The sequence below is a fragment of the Corvus moneduloides genome, chromosome 11, assembly GCF_009650955.1.
Source record: "Corvus moneduloides isolate bCorMon1 chromosome 11, bCorMon1.pri, whole genome shotgun sequence".
Taxonomy (NCBI): Eukaryota; Metazoa; Chordata; class Aves; order Passeriformes; family Corvidae; genus Corvus; species Corvus moneduloides.
The window spans coordinates 18425636-18444741 of record NC_045486.1 but is presented as its reverse complement, the minus strand read 5'-3'; the positions used below and the strand labels follow the sequence as shown (position 1 = coordinate 18444741).

At 38.3% G+C, this 19106-nt stretch overlaps 2 protein-coding genes across 3 annotated transcripts in view; one reads left to right on the top strand and one right to left on the bottom strand.

The window, feature by feature from the left end:
* CENPP (centromere protein P) overlaps nt 1-19106 on the top strand; it is a 112652-nt gene that overhangs the window by 30482 nt on the left and 63064 nt on the right. The window lies entirely within an intron of this gene.
* OMD (osteomodulin) lies at nt 464-7733 on the bottom strand. 2 transcript variants are annotated; one of them, XM_032121285.1, is made up of 3 exons: nt 7489-7733; nt 4361-5316; nt 464-3821 (listed from the first exon to the last, which is right to left on the bottom strand). In XM_032121285.1, exons 1-3 carry the CDS (start codon nt 7719-7721, stop codon nt 3502-3504), a joined length of 1509 nt encoding a protein of 502 aa, XP_031977176.1. In that variant the 5' UTR covers nt 7722-7733; the 3' UTR covers nt 464-3501. The 2 variants fall into 2 exon arrangements, with proteins under 2 accessions (XP_031977176.1, XP_031977177.1); XM_032121286.1 differs by having other exon boundaries at nt 7502-7587.

Here is a 19106-nt window from a genome sequence, read left to right as displayed (position 1 = left end):
ATGATCCTTTTCTCTATCCTGTCTTCAAGTGTTCTTCCATTCTCCAGCTATTTTCAGCTCAGCACTTTTGTACCTACTGTATTTCGTTTAGCAGCCTTTAATGGATCTCTTCCAAGGAACACAATTACTGTTCCAGCCTTTTCTCGACACTGTGTCTAAAAACGCTGCTGCTACCACTGTGTCCTTAGGTACACGGGACACGTGAGCTTCATGTGATGGCTCCTTCCCTTCTACTGGAGCAGTCGATCCCCAGACCCTTGCTGACGATGCAGCTCATAATTTTGTGGGCATCTTCTGTATCCCTCCTCAGCCATCTCTTTGCTGAGCTGCTGAGTCCTAGTGCATTCCATGTTGATAAAGAAACCATTCCTTACCTTTGGTGACCTTGCTCTAATCCTTTTCCAATCATGCCCCATGTAATTACACCAGCTACCTGAGGCTTTGGAAATCAATACTGTGTTTAGTGTCTGGCTGAGCCACAGATTTATAGTGGTGTCTTGATGTCTCTTGTTTTCCATTTGTCTCTAGTTACTCTCTCCATTTGAGTTTCCTTTTTATGACTCCTGGGCACTGAGCCAGTGTTTTCATTGAACACCTATTGCTGCTGAAGCACTTCTGAGTCTTGCTCCTGAGTGATGTTGGTGAGGTCATCCTTGGTTAGTTTTAATGTGAAACGAAGATCATCATTTCCTTGGACATCACTTCTCGTTGAACAGTGATGAGCTCCATTGGCTGTCTTACCATCCTAAGGTCCTTGTGCAGCCATTCTTCAGTGTCACTTAGCAATCATTGTTGGCATCTCACTTCACAGCCTGGTTTGCCTATCTCTTGCTAGCATTTTAAATGGAATAAATTCCAGCACAGGCCCTTTGCAAAGCTCCCACCAGTGGGATCCCCTCCACAGTAAGAATTGACCATTTATTCTTAGGCTGTTTCTTACATTCTATTTTATTTTTGTTCATGCTGTTGTCTCCTAATCTGTGGCAGCTTAATTTCCTTAAAAGCCTTTAGAAATTTTTGTAGGCTGTTTGGACCAGGATCTCCCTTTTTCACATACTTCATGATTCCCTCAGAGAACTCCAAGATATTTGCAAAGCAAAAACATCATGACTTTTACAGAAGGCATGCCCAGTGTTACCAGAGCAAATTGCACTCAGCTAGATACCCATTAATCCAGTACTTTATTATAAATTCTCATTTCTCTAAGGCTACCAAGTCTTTAGTTCCCTGTCCACTGTAAAAGCCTTTCTGGAATAAGTGTCCTATTTGCTACAGGTGATACGATAATATTAATTGAAAGAAGTATTTATAATAGCTCTGTTTGTAATACAAATTTCATGTTCCACCTCAATGAGTCAAGTGTAGTAAGACATCTCTGAAGTTTTCAATAATTTCCAGTTTGACTTCGAGAAACGTATATAATGTCAATATCTTGACTTCTACTTTAAAACTAAAGCTGTTTTGTTTCATAAATGTTTGTAAAAAGCAGAAAGTTTGTTATAAAAGATGTAATATTCATACTGTAGCTGGATAGTGTTCTTTTACTTTTAAAGCTGAGCAAGCCTTTCAAAAAAGCCTCTATTTTAGATTTGCATTTTGTGCACCAGTCAAGTCACTTAAAATCTGAAATAGTTGAAAGGTTCCCTAAGGTTAATATACTACATGTATATATTAATAAAGCTATAAAGTCATAGATATATCTAAATTCTGTATATACTGTACATAAATGATACTGAGTACTTAAAAGAAGAAAAGAACACATGCATGTTTGTTCCTTATTCATAAACCCAGAAATGTTTCAGGGTGATAAATGTTAATAATTATTTTTGTAAAAAGAAGATGACAAATTCTGTAGTGCTGTGAATTTGTGGGGTGACCATAAAATATTTTGCTATGAATACTGTATCTGTTCAGAATGCAGGTAAGAAAAAGGGGAAGGAGAGAGGAACAGATTTCTCGTGTTACTTGGCTGAAGATCCACAACTTAATAACGACAGAATAAATTTTGTACCCATAAATTCTTACAACCAGCTGTCCTTAAAGACTATATATATTCTTAAAGTTTATATTCATAACTTTGCAATAAATCTTTCTCTTAAAAAGGTCATTAAGTATTTTCATTTTCTTAATATTTCAGTTGATACGTCAGAAACCATAAATATGAAGATGGGCTTAAAAAATAACTGAAATTCTAAGAGAAAAAATGAAACCTGCCTAACTTCTCAAATTCTAATAGAAATCAGATTACATTGTACTTTAAGTGTAGGACAACTAAAAAGACTACATAAAATTATGCAAAGTTGATAATATGATGTATGGGTTTATTACTTGCAAACATTTCATTTTGCTGTTGAAACTGAGGATTTTTTTTTTCCCTCTCAGGTAGTAAAAGCTCTATCAGGGAAAAAGTGCTGAAAATAAAGAAGTGATTAAAAAAAGCAATGAAGTGCTCTATAGTGTTATCTTCCCCTGTAGTTATCTGGATGTGTTTCTAGGCATAAGATATAACAACAATTTGCATAGCTCAAAGTTTTCTTCAGGTTACTTAAAGCAATGTTGATTCTACTTTGAAGCAGAATACAGGTGATTGATATTAGCTGTGCAGAGGGAGAGTCTGAATTAATAGCTAAAAAAACCTGCAATGCTTCTCTTTGCTCCTGTTCTACTTGATGAATAATTCTAAATGAAAAGATTACATTACATTTCTACGTGTCTTCTAAAATAACATGGGCTGAAGCACGGGGAAAATATAAATGCTAATGGTTCAGTTGTGTTAGTGCACATGCTTTTTACCTAGGTCCCAGCAGCTTGGTGAAAGATTGTTTATTGCCTGTGTTAGTAGTAAGAAGCTGAAATCTCATTTGAAAGATTGTGATAGTTAAAGGACAGCCAAAGAAGTGAATGTTGTAATACAGCTTGTCAGGACACTTGAAACATAGTATGGGGAAGGTTTGAATCTCCTTATTTGTGATGTCCTTGTCCAGTTAGAAATTGGAAGAAGAAGTATTTGTATTTCTGGGAGATGTGGAAGAACCTTGTGGAAGTATTTTGTAATCTTACTCTCTTGTCCTTTTCTCTGCTGTGTCTCTTTGCTTCTGCTGTCAGCAGTAGGATGTAGAGCTGAATGGATTTTTGGCCTTAATCACTCGTTCCTATTGAATATGGCACTGATTTGTATCTTAGTCATTTTGCAGCTGGGTCACTTTAGAACACAGAAGCTTTTCAGGTCAATTTTCTTTGGCTTCAGCTGCTCACCCAAAAGTGAGCCCATCATCAACCCAGGTTATGTGTCAGGCTTTTATCTAATGCTCGTGTGAGTGCTGTTTGTTCCTAGTATTGTTTTTTACTACACCAATAATAGGACTTTTACCTACTTTAAAATCCTGTCTCCAGTTTACAGGTGTGTCTTGAATACCCCAAACTGTCCAGTTGTTCTAGGATAGATATGAATAACCCATGCTAATGAAAAGTTTCCATATACACTTATTACCAATGATTACTTCAGTGATAGTAAGGATGAAAATAGCTGTCTTCTTCTTCATGATCTTCTTCGGTTTCTTGATTGAGTGTTTCATGATTGTCTTCTGCTTCCTGGAATTCCTCTGGTGTTAGAAACCGCCGAAACACCGGTGTTCTGAGCTGAGATGGCCTGTTGACAGTGACATTTTGCTCTCCGTAATAAATGGTTCTGATGAGAGGGAAGCAGAAGAAGGCGTAGGTGCTAATGGGGCTCGTGAGCTTGTTCTGGTCCACCCGTATGTAGGTTAACTGATTGATGTTCAGTGGGTCCAGAGTTGGACACATCACAGTAACATTGATGTCTGTAAGAGTGAAAAATATTAATTAAAATGCAGAAAGTGGTTATGTTTTAGACCTATTGCAAAAGTGAAACTTATGTTTTCAAATTTAAAATGGAAAATATTTTTGTGTTGCACAGTAATATAACCCTTCTCTGTGTTTTAAATCAGCTTTGTAAATGACAATCATACCAGTTTGGGGGCTTGCAAAATATAAGGTTGAGGGGTAAAGAATTTGTAATTACTGTTTTATGTTAATGAAATATTTTTGTAATTCTTTTTCTCTGAATGTTTTTATCAGTTGCCAAAATCAGAAGTAATTTTCAAAAAGATTTTAGCTGTTACATGAAAAACTGGCATTAACTTCTACAAAAAGTTGGCAGTTAGAGATAAACTTCAAAAATTAAATCCTCTCTAATTTCAAATTGGTCTCAAATGACTGAGGATGTGTTTATATTGCATTCTGAAGACTATAGGATGATATTCTCCTCACACTCCTCCCACAACTAATGCCAAAGTCCACTAAGTTTATTGCTTTTTATGAAATTTAACCATCAACCTACTTTCAATTTCATTGTCTTCAATGTACAAATGCTGCAAACTTCTCGGAATATAGAAGACTTGTTTCAATTTGTTATGTCCAAGATTAAGTTCTAGAAGGTTGGGTAGATTAAAGGTGTTGCGTGGAATGTTCTGCAGGTTATTGTGGGACATTCTTAGAGCAATGATTTGGGGAAGTCTTTTGAAATAGTTTTCTGGGATATGTGATACGGAGTTATTTTCGAGAGAAAGATGCCGAAGAGATGATGGCAGGTCAGGAGGCATTGTATGTAATCTGTTGTTGCATAAACTGAGCTGCATTAAATTTTTCATGTTTGAAAAGGGCTTTTCTTTGAATACTGAGTCATCAAGTAAGTTATTGCAAAGGTCAAGCACGGTCATGTTAGGCAGTCCTTCCAATGCATTTCCAGGTAACCGGGAAATTCTATTGAAACCAAGGAGGAGTCTCTCTAGAGAGCTGGGCAGTGGGAATGGAAATTCTTCTAATTCATTATGCTGTAAATGCAGTTGCACTAAGTTTGAAAGTTTGGCAAAAACACCATGGTCAATCATATGGAATTTAATTTTGTTGTAGCTGAGGTTAATTTCCCTTAGGAAGGTAACATTAGTGAATGGTCCTGTAGGCACAGCTTCAATGTCATTGTTTTGCAGATAAAGTTGTTGGACATGACTGGGGATGTTTGGTATTGTCTTGAGTTTCCGGTGATCACAGTACATGGATAAGGGAAAAGCTGGTGGACAGAAGCATTCTTTGGCACACTCAGCTGGGAAAGGAAAATGAGGAACTTCAACTTGGGTGTTTGGGTTAAAAGAATATGGAAGTTGATGATCCGGCTCCCCACCATATTCATCCTCAAAATCATAGTCTTCATATTGACAAACGACCAAAGCAGCCCGGAGGAGGTAAAGGATCAATAGCTGGCTCAGAATCCCCATATTTAAATCTGTATGTTGTGACCTGTTGATGAGAAGAAAGATTAAGTTTTAGATAGATATAAAATAAATAACACAACAGTTTTAAGAAGCAGCAAGATATAATGAAGTAAGTAGAATAATGCCTTTTTTTGGCAACACTGTCTGTGACATTACTAGCAAACCCAAGTTTTGACCTGTACCTTCAACGTAAAAAACATGAACAAATTTACTGTCCTTGAAGTAAACAGAGGGTTTCTGGTCTGACTTCAAAAGAGGAACAGCTTTCTACCTGTGCTGTGCTTGATATTGAAGGATACCATGACAGGATTGTTTCTATAAAGAGAACATTGAAATAGATTACTTGGAAATATTGTATATTATGTAAAATAGAAATTTATGTGGCTTTGCAAATTGTGTGTTCTGTGGCATTTTATGTAGTCGTCTTCTGCCTCTGTAATCATATGTTCTTTATAGATGAGAAGTAATTTGCCTTCCAAGTACCCTTCTGAGATGAAATCTTGATGCTGTGAAAGGCAAATCATTTCACAAGTCAAATTTCTGATGGTCAAAGCCAGTCTAACATTTTAGAGCATGTTATGCAGTCAAAGGAACCCTGTTATTTGGCAGAATGAGAGTAGTGAATCATGTCAAGCTGTTAAACAGCAGTGAGTCAAAATGTTACATTGCAGGTCAAACCACAGAAATCATGGAAAAAATAAAGATATTTTGCTCATATAGTACAAGAACCCTGAAGCAGAGAGAGAAGAACAGATTTTCTCAGTTTTTTTCATATATGTTTTGTACCCAAGGGACTCCTTGTTTCCTTGTTAATCTCAATATTTGTTTACTGAGCACTGTCAGTATTAAAGGAGATGAGACAAGTGGTCATTTCTGATATTCCTTGTGGTGATTATCTAATGCATGATGTATTCTATGAACTGAACAAGAGAGAATTCTGAGAAGAGAAGTAGTAACACACTCTTGGAATTTAATGCATCCTTGTACTTGTCCTGTGCGACACAGCCTGTGTGTGCCAGTGGCTGGGTGTCACCATGTGGCATTGCCTAACCTGCACATCCAACTTGGCGTTTGAATGTAGTCAAGTGTCATAACTGATGAAAACCTTAAAACCAGTTTTGAGGGGAGTCAGGAAGTCCACTCCAGGTAGGTCCTTAGCAAAGCCAGGGACTCCATATCCCTGCAGCATTGTGGGATGTCTGAACTAATGAAGCAATTAGCAGAGAGAGGCAGAGCAGCCTTGCACTGAGCATAAATGCACTGCACTCGTAAACTGTGCTGGGTTGAGAAGCAATTGTGCTTCAGGAGGAATTCACTGGGTTTCACATTTCAGGCAGTGTATATCAGAATATCTTCTAATCAGTCCTGTTGGTGTCTGTATATCTAAAATCTGTTTCTAACTCCTGCGACTGCCTTCTGGTTTTGTGGAACAGATCCCAATCTGTCCCCCTTGCCTATTTCATGCTCTTCATTTCCTTTTATTCCTCCCTCTTCAGTTTCAGTCCAGAACTTGAGCTTAACCTTCTAGTTCTATTCTCTCAGCACTTCTGCTCCATGTCACAAAATTTCCAATTAATATTTTTTGCTCTCAGTGCCACAATTGTCCTTAGAAACCAGGAGGAGCAACTCACAAAAGTGTACTTGGTTTGAGCAATCAGGCCTTTATGGGAGCGATCTACTTGCCACGTAGACAATGTGAAGAGAACTCCCATCATGTCAGACAAAATGATAAATAAGAAGTACTATGTACCAAGGCCTCCCACAGGTTTTATCGAGAGAGAGGAACTGGTTTTGGGGAGACCTTTTGATCTGTTGGCTGTAGCTGAGTATCTTACTGATAGAATGGTACCCGTCCTGCCGGGCTTGCAGGTCACGTCTTAAAGCACTGAGTCACTGACACCTCTTCATGAAATATTTCTAAGAACTTAACTAGCTTTAAAGCAATCATGTCAGGTGAAACCTGATAACAGGAGATGCAGGTCAGATGCACACAATATGATAAAACACATAACTACAAAGTTGAAAAAAAAAAAAGTAGGAAATCTTAAAAGCTTGATTGTCTACCATCTGCAATGAACTCAGAGCTCAGTAACCGTATTTGTAAGCAGTTTACTAGCTGAAAGCTAAATGTTATATAACATGCATGAATCACTCTTCACTGAAAAAATAACAATCAGTTAATTTTATTCCTGCTTACCAAGAAAACTTACTCTTTGGAAGTCTGAGAAGTTCAAGTTGTAGAAGGCAGCAAGTTCTTGTGCTCGTGAAATCATCTGAGACATAGCCTACCCCAGCTGGAGGAACAAAAGGTCTGTCTAAGCCATATTTTGTGGTAAGGCGCCTTGTGGGAAGGCAACACAAAATAATAGCCTTGGCCCCTCTTCTGATTTGCCAGTAAAATTTTAAAAAAACTGCTTTGTGCCACATCATCACTTGCTGTAGATGCTGTGTCATAAGGCTGTGAAGCAATTTCTCCTTTTGTTAAAATCACTTCAATGTAATTGGCAGGATTCTTTCAGTGTTACCAACTCCCATTTAAAAAAAGATAAGTCTTCAAAAATTATTACAGAGGTTATTAGTTCATAGTGCGGGTTCAGCTGCAGTGATTCAGTTCTGCAAAGGGTTTGTCCTCTGAGGATGAAGTTAAGAAACAGCAAAAAAAAATTAACCTTACCAAAATCAAGGGGAAGCATGTGCTATAGAAAAGTTCTTAAAAACATTTTCCTTATTTTTTCCCCCCATGATGTCTATGTCCTGTCTTCTTCCTGCAAAGGAGTTGTGCTATACAGTGCTGTTGGTGTGGTAAAGTTCAGCATTCACAGTAACTTTCCAACATCTTCTTTGCTAAGTTGTATAGAGAGAGCATAAATCTTGTGAAGGGGGTAAATATGACATGAAACATAAACTATTTTACTCAAGAAAAAGATTTATCTTAGGTTTTAAGAGGAATTAAAGAAAGAAGGTACAGTTATCTGCCTTTGCTGCTGTATGATACTTAAATAACTGTTATATATGCAAAAGATGGAGAAAATGGACAATTTTTTTTTGTGTGAAGAGGTTTAAGTATATGGTTTATCCAAAGCATTCAATTATGCTTTTGGTTTGGTAAAAAGAATTACATTGTTTCAAAATCTGTTCACAAGGAAGAATCTGGTTCTGAAAAATTCTTTTTAAAAAGTGTCTTAGAAGTATCATAATTGTTTTGAAAATGTAGTAAGCTTATTTCTTTTGTCTTTGAGCTTCATGAAGCAGATGATTTGCTTGACCTTTTCAAGTTTCTTTCTTTCTTCTGAGGACAAGAACATGTTTAAGAAGATAAATCATATGTAATTCTAACATTTGGGGTATAAAGAAAAGCACCAGCAGTCATGACCAAAATGATATTGCAGGAGTTGGCAATACTGGAACTAAACTAAAGCAGTCATGTATTTATGTAGAGAATACAAGGGAGAGTTTGAAAGAGAGAAATGAAAACTCCATAATCCTTGATTAATAATACCACAAATAGTTGAATAGCTACATTGTACCACTAAATCAAAACCAGTAATTTTTTTTTTTTTTTTAGGAATTAATAGAATACATGCACAATGAGAGATGAAAAAAGCCCCAGCAAGTTTGTTAGGACCAGTTACTAAAATGTTACTGGCTGCTGCAAAGTTGGGGTATTTTTTAAGCACAAGACAAAGAACATGTTGCATATTTTGGAAGCTTTGTTCTAATAACAGTTTTAAGCAAAACATGCATAAAACTATTTATCTAAAGATAAAAATTAGAGTTCCAGTTTCATACCTGATTTTTTTTATTGTTTTCTATTACTGATTGTGTCCCAAAATCTCTTAAGCTCTTAGGAGACCTAAAATTTCATGGTGCATTTAAAAATCCATGATGGCAGGACAGAAGAGTCTGTCCTTTGAAAAGTTGTGGTAAAGCTCTTGATTTGAAGCATATTGAGCTGCAGAAGCTGATGCAGCTCTAGCCATGGAATACATTAAGACTCAGTTCCTGTTTTGTTGCAAGAGCTGTTTTGGAGACAAACAAGTCTATACTTTGTGATCTTCGTCAAGTTGTGTGGTTTGATCCTCATTTTCATTTGTGGTGTGGCAGGAATTCCCTTACAAGGCAGATAATGAGGGGATTAAATTTAGCAGCTTTCATGTAAGACTTCTTGTTTCAAAGGCTGTGAAAATTTACTGAATTTTCAGCATGTTTTGTTTTTCAGTTTTAAGAATGCTTTGGGAGGACTTATTTTTAATGTTGATTTGTGAATTTTTTTTCATAATTATGCGGATGTGATGCAAAGTGGGAGGTATGTCAAGCTGGAAATCTGAGTTGGCTTCAAGCTGATTTATTTTCTTTAGCTAAACTTGGATGGATCCTTTTCATCAATTAAAATCTTAGGAATTTCACCATCCCCCATTAACTGCATTCAGCTTATGAGACTTGTCAGCTTTTTCAGTTTTGTTTCTGAGCTGAAGGCACAAGAAAGGAGACTGTTCTAGTATTTTATGAATTTAGGGGTTTTTAGCTAGTTGAGTATGGTCTACCAAACACATTTAAATTTCCAAATATTAGTCAAAATGTTCTTGGGATAAAGATCACCAGTGGCCTTGAGGTGAATAGGACTGACCCTGATCATAAGAAAGGTATAAATTACTTTAAATTACTTGGCCTTTTCCTTATATTCACTGTCTTACTGTAAAAGACTTTGGGGTTTCTTTGGTGGGTTTTTCTTGGTGAGTTCTTTTTTCCATTCCTTCCAAAACTTAAAATGGCCCATATGAAGTATAAAGGGGGGGGGGGGGAAGTGTATTTTGTTTATAGAGGATTTAAGGAACTCAGATGAAACCAAGTTGTGAAAGTTAGACCTGAGGATTGTGTTGGAAGCCTGATCTTGATAGAACTGGCCCTGCTATCAGATGTCTGAAAAAAGGCCTCAAGCTCAAAAGTTTAAAATCCTCAGTTGAAAACTTTGAAGGAATTCTGTGTTTTAGATAAGAATTGGTGATGTTTGTTCCTCTGAGTGCACAGTAAAAAAGGGAGTGCATAGTCAGATACAACAAGGAACTGTGAAGGTTGTAATTTGGTTCCTCGTAAAGCCTGTGGGTTCCTGAAGTAGGAAACAGCTGCAGGCAGTGTCATCGAGGCTGGGCTGCACTTCATTGTAGGCACAGAAGCTCTTGGCATCCCAATCTCAAGGTCTTAACTGGCAGCCCAGCACTGCTGTCAGCAGCCACCTGCAGCCTGTGTGAATTCCATGTAGGATCTGCAAAGGTGCTTCTTACCTGTGCTTGCCATTGACAGATGTGACTGAATATTGAGACTGTAGTGGCTGCTGGATTTATTTATCCTGTGCCAGAACTCATCTGAAAATTCAGCAACTGCAGTGTAGAGCTCAGCCAACCGAGATGCTGAAGGTCTTGTTCTTGCAGAGCTGCAGCCCAGCCCGAACCCTCACAGACTTGGTGGTGTTCTGCTCTTCATGGAATGGAAAGTCATTCCAGGAGCAGTCCCTGTGGGAATGTGTGTTTTTAAAGGTTATGGAAAAGGGGCCATCAAATCATATCAACAGTCCTGCAAGCTGAGACAAGGCCTAATCTGTTTAAAAAAGCAAAGGAGGACGGAGCTGTGCCCTGTGTGGGGCTTTCTGTTGCCTCTGACCTGAACCTTGTTGTGTGGTCCCTATTTATTTCCCATTCAGTAGGTGGTATTATGAGATCAAAACTCTGGCAATCCACATCTTGTGCAGCCTGTTTTAAATGTTTTGCTAAGAGCTCCTGGGAAGAACATGTTGAGCAGCTGAAAACAGTTGAGTTTATTGACCTTGTAGCATGGGAATTAATATAACCTCATAGGAAATTACTGAGTAACGTCTACTAATGAACAGTAATACGCTGATTTTTTAGGGCTGAATTCACTACAAGAATCTATGCATCTAGAAGCAATACATTAGGAATGCCTGATCTCATTAGGTGATTGGTTACACGAGTGCATGAACATGTGCAAGGAACAGTTGGTATTGCAAAAGCAGAGTATCGAGTTTCCTGGCATGTTCAAAGTTATAATAGGTGAAGTTTTTATATGACAATATCAATTTATGGTAGTGGATAATTGAAAGACTGACAGAAGAGGAGGGATGTAACAGTTTTCTGAGTATGTTGCTTCATTAGAAACCTTAGAAAGTTTTTATTGGGAGGGTTGGGGTTTTTTTAATGGATTTTACTTTCTACAGTAGAGGCATCTAAATAGTCCTCATCATGTAGTGTTTCTACTAACACAGCAACAAGTAGTCATAAACAATTTACACTGGAATAAAACAAGTTGAAAATTGATGTAAGCAATATTATCTGCAGCAAATAGTGTCTGGTTACTCTAAAATACCCTTGAACTACTGTATGGAATTATGAATCTCTGCTGAGGAGAGTCACTGTTGTCAGCTGACACTTAGTGTTTTTAGTAGTTTAATAGCTTGTTCAATAAATATGCTTTGCTTTATCCTCTGTATTTTTATACAGCCTGCTTGGGTTGTTCCAAGATAGATGACTTTGGGCTGTGTTTTCCTCCCATGTGGAGTTCTGGGAATAGTTGTCTGGTTTTGCAACCACTGTTTACTGGTGCAGGTATATTTGTTTTCCTGAGGCAGCATTAGCAGTTGGACCTCAAACTTTAACAGAGTCTTTAGTTTGTCTGATTTGTGTCTTATATAAAATTATATAAATGATCACAGTATCTGACAGGTATCTTGCAATCATTAATAAACATTGGAAAGAAACTAAAAGAACATCGTGTTTTGGAATGGAGGAAAGCAAGGAAGGTAATGGAGCTGAGTGTCTATTCCAAAGCTTCTCATTTATTTGGAGAAGAACTGCTGACTTCAGTGCCTTAAATTGGTAGATGTCTCAAAGAGATTGTGAATTCTACCATAATAATTTATATTAATACTTTATTCATTAACTTGTTCCATTCATTTATAGCTAAGGACTTCCTGCAGTTTTGTTAAAAGACTTAGAAAATGTGCCTGCAACTTCAGATTGTTCCCAGGTTTGTATCCAATCTGAAAATCATGTGTTATAAGCTTTTTTAGGCACTTTCAGGCAAGGATAAAGAGTAGTTGTCTAAGCTATTTGCCAAAGCATTCCTGAATGATCATGAATAGGAAAATGTTTTGCATTAGCAAAAATTTTCCCCTTGTACGTGATGGAAAGTGCTTCCTATTTACGCTTTTGAGTGTGTTTAAGAGTGATGGTCCTTGATTTTACAATGACTACAGAATGTGTTTCTTTTCTTAAACACCTATTCCTCTAGAAATGTTCAAGCAACTACAGTTGTCCAGCTTGGTGGTGCAGAGGATTTTGCCAGGCAGCCTCTCAGCTCTTTCTTATAGTCTGGAAACTGAACATCACCCTTAAAATGGTTCTTAATTTTTATTATCCCTTCTTTCTTAAAGAGAATAAATCCTCTCCTTTTAGCACAAGACCTTGTAATGCTGGCACCACATTGCCTTCATGGCCTGCAGTGCCGTTATTACGCAGCCAGAATCTGTGACTTGGAAGCTTTCGCAGAAACACCAGGTGTTATTGCACATCATTCTGTGTCCTGGCATATTGTTTTATAAGGAAGGATATAATCTCTCTACCCTTTATTTCCTTCAGTTACTCTCCATTTTTATCTCAATTTTGTTTGGACTTCTTTTAATATTAATACCCTTTTGGAAGCGATGCTTGTGCATGCACCTGTATTGTGCCTGACATAAAATAAATGTGTCTTTTGATTTATGGCAGCTAATCTAATCAAAAGGGTTTCTCTATGGTTTGAATAATTTGTGAGTCACAGCTGCCCCTTGGCAGAGCTCGGGGTGGGAGTCTTATTTTGATCCAATCACTTTGGCTGGAAGTTGTTTCTTCTATTACCTGTTCTGGGATCCTTAAAGGGCCTTACTGTGAAGACTTTAGTAAGGCTCACACTTAAACCAGCATTCAGAGAATCACAGAATGGTGAAAAGCTCATCCAGTTCTACCCCGTGCCATGGACAGGGGCACCATCCACTATCCCAGGTTGCTTCAAGCCTTCTCCAGCCTGGTCTGGAACACTTCCAGGCATGGGGCAGCCACAGCCTCTCTTTCCATTTCATTAAGGAGGGAAAGTTGATCTGGGCATTACAGACCTTCCATGGTAATCTGGCCACGTGTGTCCTTGTTCTGTCTTGCTTCTGACACCTTCTCTTGCCTTGTCCTATCACTTTTTGAAGAGTGGAGTAAATGCCTAAAGCTGTTTGTAGACAAAATGTAAACACCCATAACATTTTTGTTCTAAAAAAAATCAATTATTAAACTGGATCTTAGTGAGGGGATGGCATGAAATCAATGCTTTGAGCAATTAAACTTTAATAGAACTGAGCTGATAGAAGTAGCTCCCTTTAAAAATGTCAGTTTTAATGAGACAGCTGTCCAGATCTCCCTTCACCTCTTTGCCAAGCACTTGGCTTAATGCTGAAACTTCTAAATAAGTCTGTGTCTTGTAAATGCAGCCCCAGAATGGGGACTGGGGCAGTTGCTTAGAACTGGTAATGACTGAACTCGATACTGGGTTTAGCCACGGTGAAATGTTTGAGTGGAAAGGTGCTTTTTAGAAAAACAGAACAGTGATTTTGCACAGCAGTTGCACATCTGACAGATGTGTTTTCCATACTCACATTTTCTCCTCAGGTTCCTGTGCAATTCTGATTTTGGGAGGGAACTGTTCAAGTGGCAAGCATACATTACCCTTTCTGTCCTAAGCACAAGGCACTAGAAGCAGTGTGAATCCATAAAACACAGTGTTGCTAAGGCAAAGCATTCCTGAAACAGGAGTAATGAAATATTGCCTTACACGTGTGTGCTCCAATGGAACGCGCTCAAGGAAAACAGCACCAAGAGTTGTAGTTAGTTTATGGTAAGGAACATTTTATATTTTTAAAATACTCACTTTGCTTGTGGCTTTATCATAAATAACGATACAAGGCTTTTATAAAGGGTAACTGCTTTTTTTCTTCCATCTGTTAGATGGAAGCATTAAGAAGGATGTTGAAGATGGGGTTTAGATCAGACTAGTTTCTACTTTTCTGAAATAAAAGATCGTGAGTTTGTAAATGCTAATTGTTAACTGTGGTCCTGACGTGAAAAACAAGGGATCTCTTGGCATGTTGGTTAAGAAAGTGCTTTTGGGATCTGGGTGTGATAATGGTGGCGTGAGGTTTGAAGTGTTTTCTTCCGTATGGCATCATAACAGATTCTATCGTCGTAGCAGATATCTCAAATTTACAGGCCACTATACAGGAGCACAGTTTGTCAGAGAGATCATAACCTTTACTGCCCAGGTTAGGTAGGTGTTTGCATGGAAACTAGCTTCTAAAAGTACTCTGATTCTTTCATCTCAAAATTCATCCTATTACATGATGGTTCTGCTGGTTTGTATTAAAGGACAGCATTATGCAGTCAGGGAATATGGGGGTAAAGTAGTTTACTGTTGTACTGACATTTACCTTTGCTGTATTTCTGAAGGTTATTTGGCTTTCTTTTTCTATGTTAGTCATTTTTTAAATGGACTTAAATCAAAAATCCTTTTCCTTGCAAAATCTAGTGTTTGAGGAAATATAAGATCAGGAATATTAATTTACAGGAGGGTAACATCTAAACAGAAATTGTATGTATTAGCCTAAAATATAAATGAAAAATATGGATTCTGAAAAGCCAAGTAAGCTTTAATGAAGTTACTAATTTCTAGTTATTAATCACTAATTTTTTCTTAAGCAAGTAATAATTATGCTGCATCACAGTATTGCTGCTGGAGAAATGAGTATAGACAGTTGCTTTTATTATTTTTGCAGAATACTAGATTATTCTCTCACTTCCTGAATCTGGGCATCTTCTCATGATGTTAATACAAAAGTGGTTTCTTCATGCTAAAAAATTGGGCCCTTTTTACTGACTTGTGAGTGCCTGGTGCAGTCTGCTCCTTGTTTCACCTTGGAGAATAGAAAGAAGATAAAAGAAGATAGAGCTGGCAGAAGGATAATATGGTGACTGGATATTCTTGGTGGCCTAAATAGGATATAAATTTTGGAAAAATAGTGTCTTTTAGAATGGCAAGCCAGTTTTCCACAAACGAGTTAAGGTATTCTGGGAAGAGTGTTTCTGGAAGAAAATTATTTTCATAGGTCTTTATGTCTAAACAGCTTTTGGAAATAACACCGGCTGAAGAATTAAGAGGCAAGTCCATGCTTGTGTCCATGACTTGCTCCCTCTCTGTCCCTCTGGAAATTTTCCATCCTCTGGCAAACCTGTCAGCTCAAAATTTTTTCCGTTCTTAGCAGAGACTGTAACTCCGTAATAGTTGCTGCAAATGTAATTGTGAAGAGAAACTTTTCATTTCAGTGTTGCTGCCTGATTCTGATAGAAACCTTTGTGCGGGTGATGGGCAGCGCATGAGTAAATGAACGTGGTGTGTGAATCACTTCTCGAGGGGCTCTCTGTACGTGTGGTTACTCTGGTGCATCCAGGCTTGTTAAATTACCTGCTGCTGCACAGGGAGTTTGGGGCAAGGCTTGGCTGCCTGTGGAAATGTGTGAGATTCTCATCAACACTGAGTCCATAGTGCTGCTGTGCCAGAAATCTCATCGTCGTCACATTTCCCCTGGACAAAGATTTGAGACAGGAAAGTGTTCGTGCATAGGAACCCTGGCTGTGTGCTGTTCCCACTGCAACCACAGCAGCACAGTGGTTAAATCCAGAGCCTCGCTGTTCACTTGGGTAGGAATGTTCATATTTTATATGAAAAACTGCAGCGAGGCTGTCTGTTGGCAGCATGTTCAATTGAGCCAGTTTTTTACTGGCTCACATGGGCTTTGAGAAACATCCCAACTTGCTTCAAAATATTGATTAGTTTTGGAAGTCTTTTAAACATTGTGAAAGGCTTTTTTGTTTATTTCATACGTAACCTTGTCTTCCATCTCACGTGATTCATTGAGTATGGAGAGTAAATCTTGCATTTATCTTAGCAGATAATTTAGACCGTGGTATGTGATACGTGGCATTTGGAATTAGAGTCAGATTTTCATTTACTCCAGAACTTTTCCATATGTTTCCTATTAGCAGCTTTGTTCTCAAATCTCTAGTCTCCCCAGAAAGGAGGGGAAAAGTCCCAACACAAGCCCAAGAAGCAGTGTTTAATTCTAAACATAGAGAAGGAGAAAAAAAAATAGCCTTCAGAACACAATTTCATTATTTTTAGTTTACTGACTTTATTGTCATGCTGCTGTTAAATTCTGGTCGAAATGAAATGAAAATATTAATGTTGATTTTGCCTGTTGTGGGGTACCATAGTTTTTCTAGATAAATAGTGCAATATTTTAACTGGCAATTGAATGAATATGGAATGAGTATCTTCAAGAGGGAATGGCAGTGGCTTTTTAGGACATTGAATGTCATTGAAATGACATTAAATTATTCTAAAATTGCTTAACAGTGAACTCATATCAGATTTTCTATGCACAACCTGGTTTAGATAGCTGAAATATTTTGCTGCTTTTAGCAAACAGGAAGGGTTAAAAATTTGCACAATGTAGTTTATATTTTTGAACTGCTCTGGTCTGAGTCATTTCACTCACTTCTGGGAAATGCAGGTGCAGGAATTCCTAATGGGATACTCATTAACATTTTGGAAATTTCTACTATGTTTAAAATAGCCAAACTTTCCCTTCTTGATTCTTTTTTTTTAAGAAAAGAAGCTTTTATCTTTGTCACTTATTTCACTCTTTTAATCCTTATTACCAATTATAACCAAATTTGACACAAGATAGAGGGAAATATTGTACTTGTTATTAACTTGTGAAAAATAGCAGCTGGGCAGAGGAAAGTGCTCTAGAGAGGTCCTTCAGCTGGGGAAGGGACAGTTCCAAACCTCTTGCTTAGGAGCAGCTGGAAGGCAGGAGGGGACACAGCTGTGAGTAACCCCTTGGCACACGGCTGGCTCTGGCCCTTGGCAGCACAGAGGTGCTGTGGTGTGAGCTAGAGAGCAGCTGGAAGGACCTGAGGCTTGTACAACTCAAATCCATAGGAATCCAGGCTTCTGTAGCTTCTTTGCTCATGGAATAACTCAGTGACAGCAACACTGGGAACGAAGAGGTTGTCCTTATCCCTCTAAGGCAGCCCAGGACACTCTGAGCCATCCTTCCACAAGGACACATTGCTGGCTCACGTTCAACTTGTCCACCAGGATCCCCAGATCCTTTCCTGCAAAGCTGCTTTCCAGGGCAGCCATCACTCACCAGTGCATGGGGTTATTCCTCACTAGGTAAAAGATTTTGGGCTTCCCTTTGGCTGAACTGCGTGAGCTCCTTTTGGCCCTTTCTCCAGCAGCATAACCCTAGAGAGTCATTTATCAGTCCCCAGTGAGCTGGCTGAGGGTGATGTATCCTGTCATCCTGATCACTAATGAAGATGGGGAACAGAGCTGGAGCCAGCACTGACCCCTGGGCTACACTGGCAGTTCCTGACCTCCAGCTAGAATCCACTCTGTGGCCTCTTTCCTCTCGCTGCCTTCCAGCCAGTTTTCAGTCCACCTCACTGTCTGCTCATCCAGCCCAACCTTCATTGTGCTTTTAGGATTTTGCAACTCTTTGTTCATAAGATCATGCAGTGAGTGATGTCCAAATAGCTGTGCTCTTTCTCTGTCCATTTGTCCTCTTCTCCTTCCTGACACTTCTAGCCAGTTTGTCTGATATGCTGAATTCCTGCAGGTTTCATCCTGGGCAGAGCAGGAAGGCACTATTAATACTGAAAAAAACAAAATAAACATTTCTTCACCTTCTTTAACTCAGTCTACCAGCAGAAGAAAGCACCTAGATGATATGAAAGAAAATGTGTTTTATTGAAGGTACGTTTTGATTTACATTGTGTATATTTGCCACAGCTGATGGTGGAATTTAAAATAATGATTTAGTAGTATCTTATATTCTTTAAACTTTTTGTATCTTATTAAGTTTGCTGCTCTGTCTACTAATGCTGCAATATTGTTTGTATGCTGTGTTTGAAGTACTGCATTAAATAGGTAGATATCAGGGGAAGAGGTGGGGAGAAGACTTGGAAAAATGAAAATATTTCATCCCTTGGTAATTTAATGGTGTAGAGCAGGACATAGACATAGAGCAGGGTTTAGCAGCTCTCAAACAGTACTTTAGTACTCAAACAGGCCCCTCTGCTTAATGAGTGTTTGTGACGTTTACTGGGCTCTTCCTGTGCTCTAACAGTCTTTTGTTATTTATTCTTTAGAATGACTTTTCTTCCTATTTGTAGCAACAGGCTGCCATCCTCTGGTGAAACTGGTTAACTGTCATGTAGGGACCTGGCAGATTTTCCAAAAAGAGAAGCTGTTTAAAGTTTGAAAATCTTAGCTGGAATAAATACTACTTTTTTTGTTAGACAATGTAGTTGTACAAGGTAAAGCAATAAGAGAAGGCTCTTTTGAAGGATTGATATCAGGTCTCTCTTTCCGCCTCTTTCCTTTTCCTGTAACATTTGTGGAGATTGTAAAGGTGGAGTTGATTTCTTGACAGATTTTCTTCCCATCTGCCGAGAACTGCCTTGTTCTGTGGGAAGATCACTGAACACCAGTGTGTTATCATCAGTTAATTAATATTCTGTTAATTGCATTGCTGTCCATGTTCAGAAATCATTGCTGAAACTGCAAAAGGTGCATTTTATATCATAATGTTTGTGTCACTGACACATCCACCTGGGTCTATGTTACAGTATGCCAAAGATGCAAGGTGTGAAAATTACT

Coding starts and splice junctions, on each gene's coding strand:
- OMD (XM_032121285.1), bottom strand. CDS start 7,721: ATGATGTGGCACAAAGCAGTTTTTTTAAAATTTTACTGGCAAATCAGA. Junction 5,317..7,488: donor CCAAAGAGTAAGTTTTCTTG/GTAAGCAGGAAT, acceptor TCTCATCAACAG/GTCACAACATACAGATTTAA. Junction 3,822..4,360: donor TGAAGACAATGAAATTGAAA/GTAGGTTGATGG, acceptor TCACTCTTACAG/ACATCAATGTTACTGTGATG.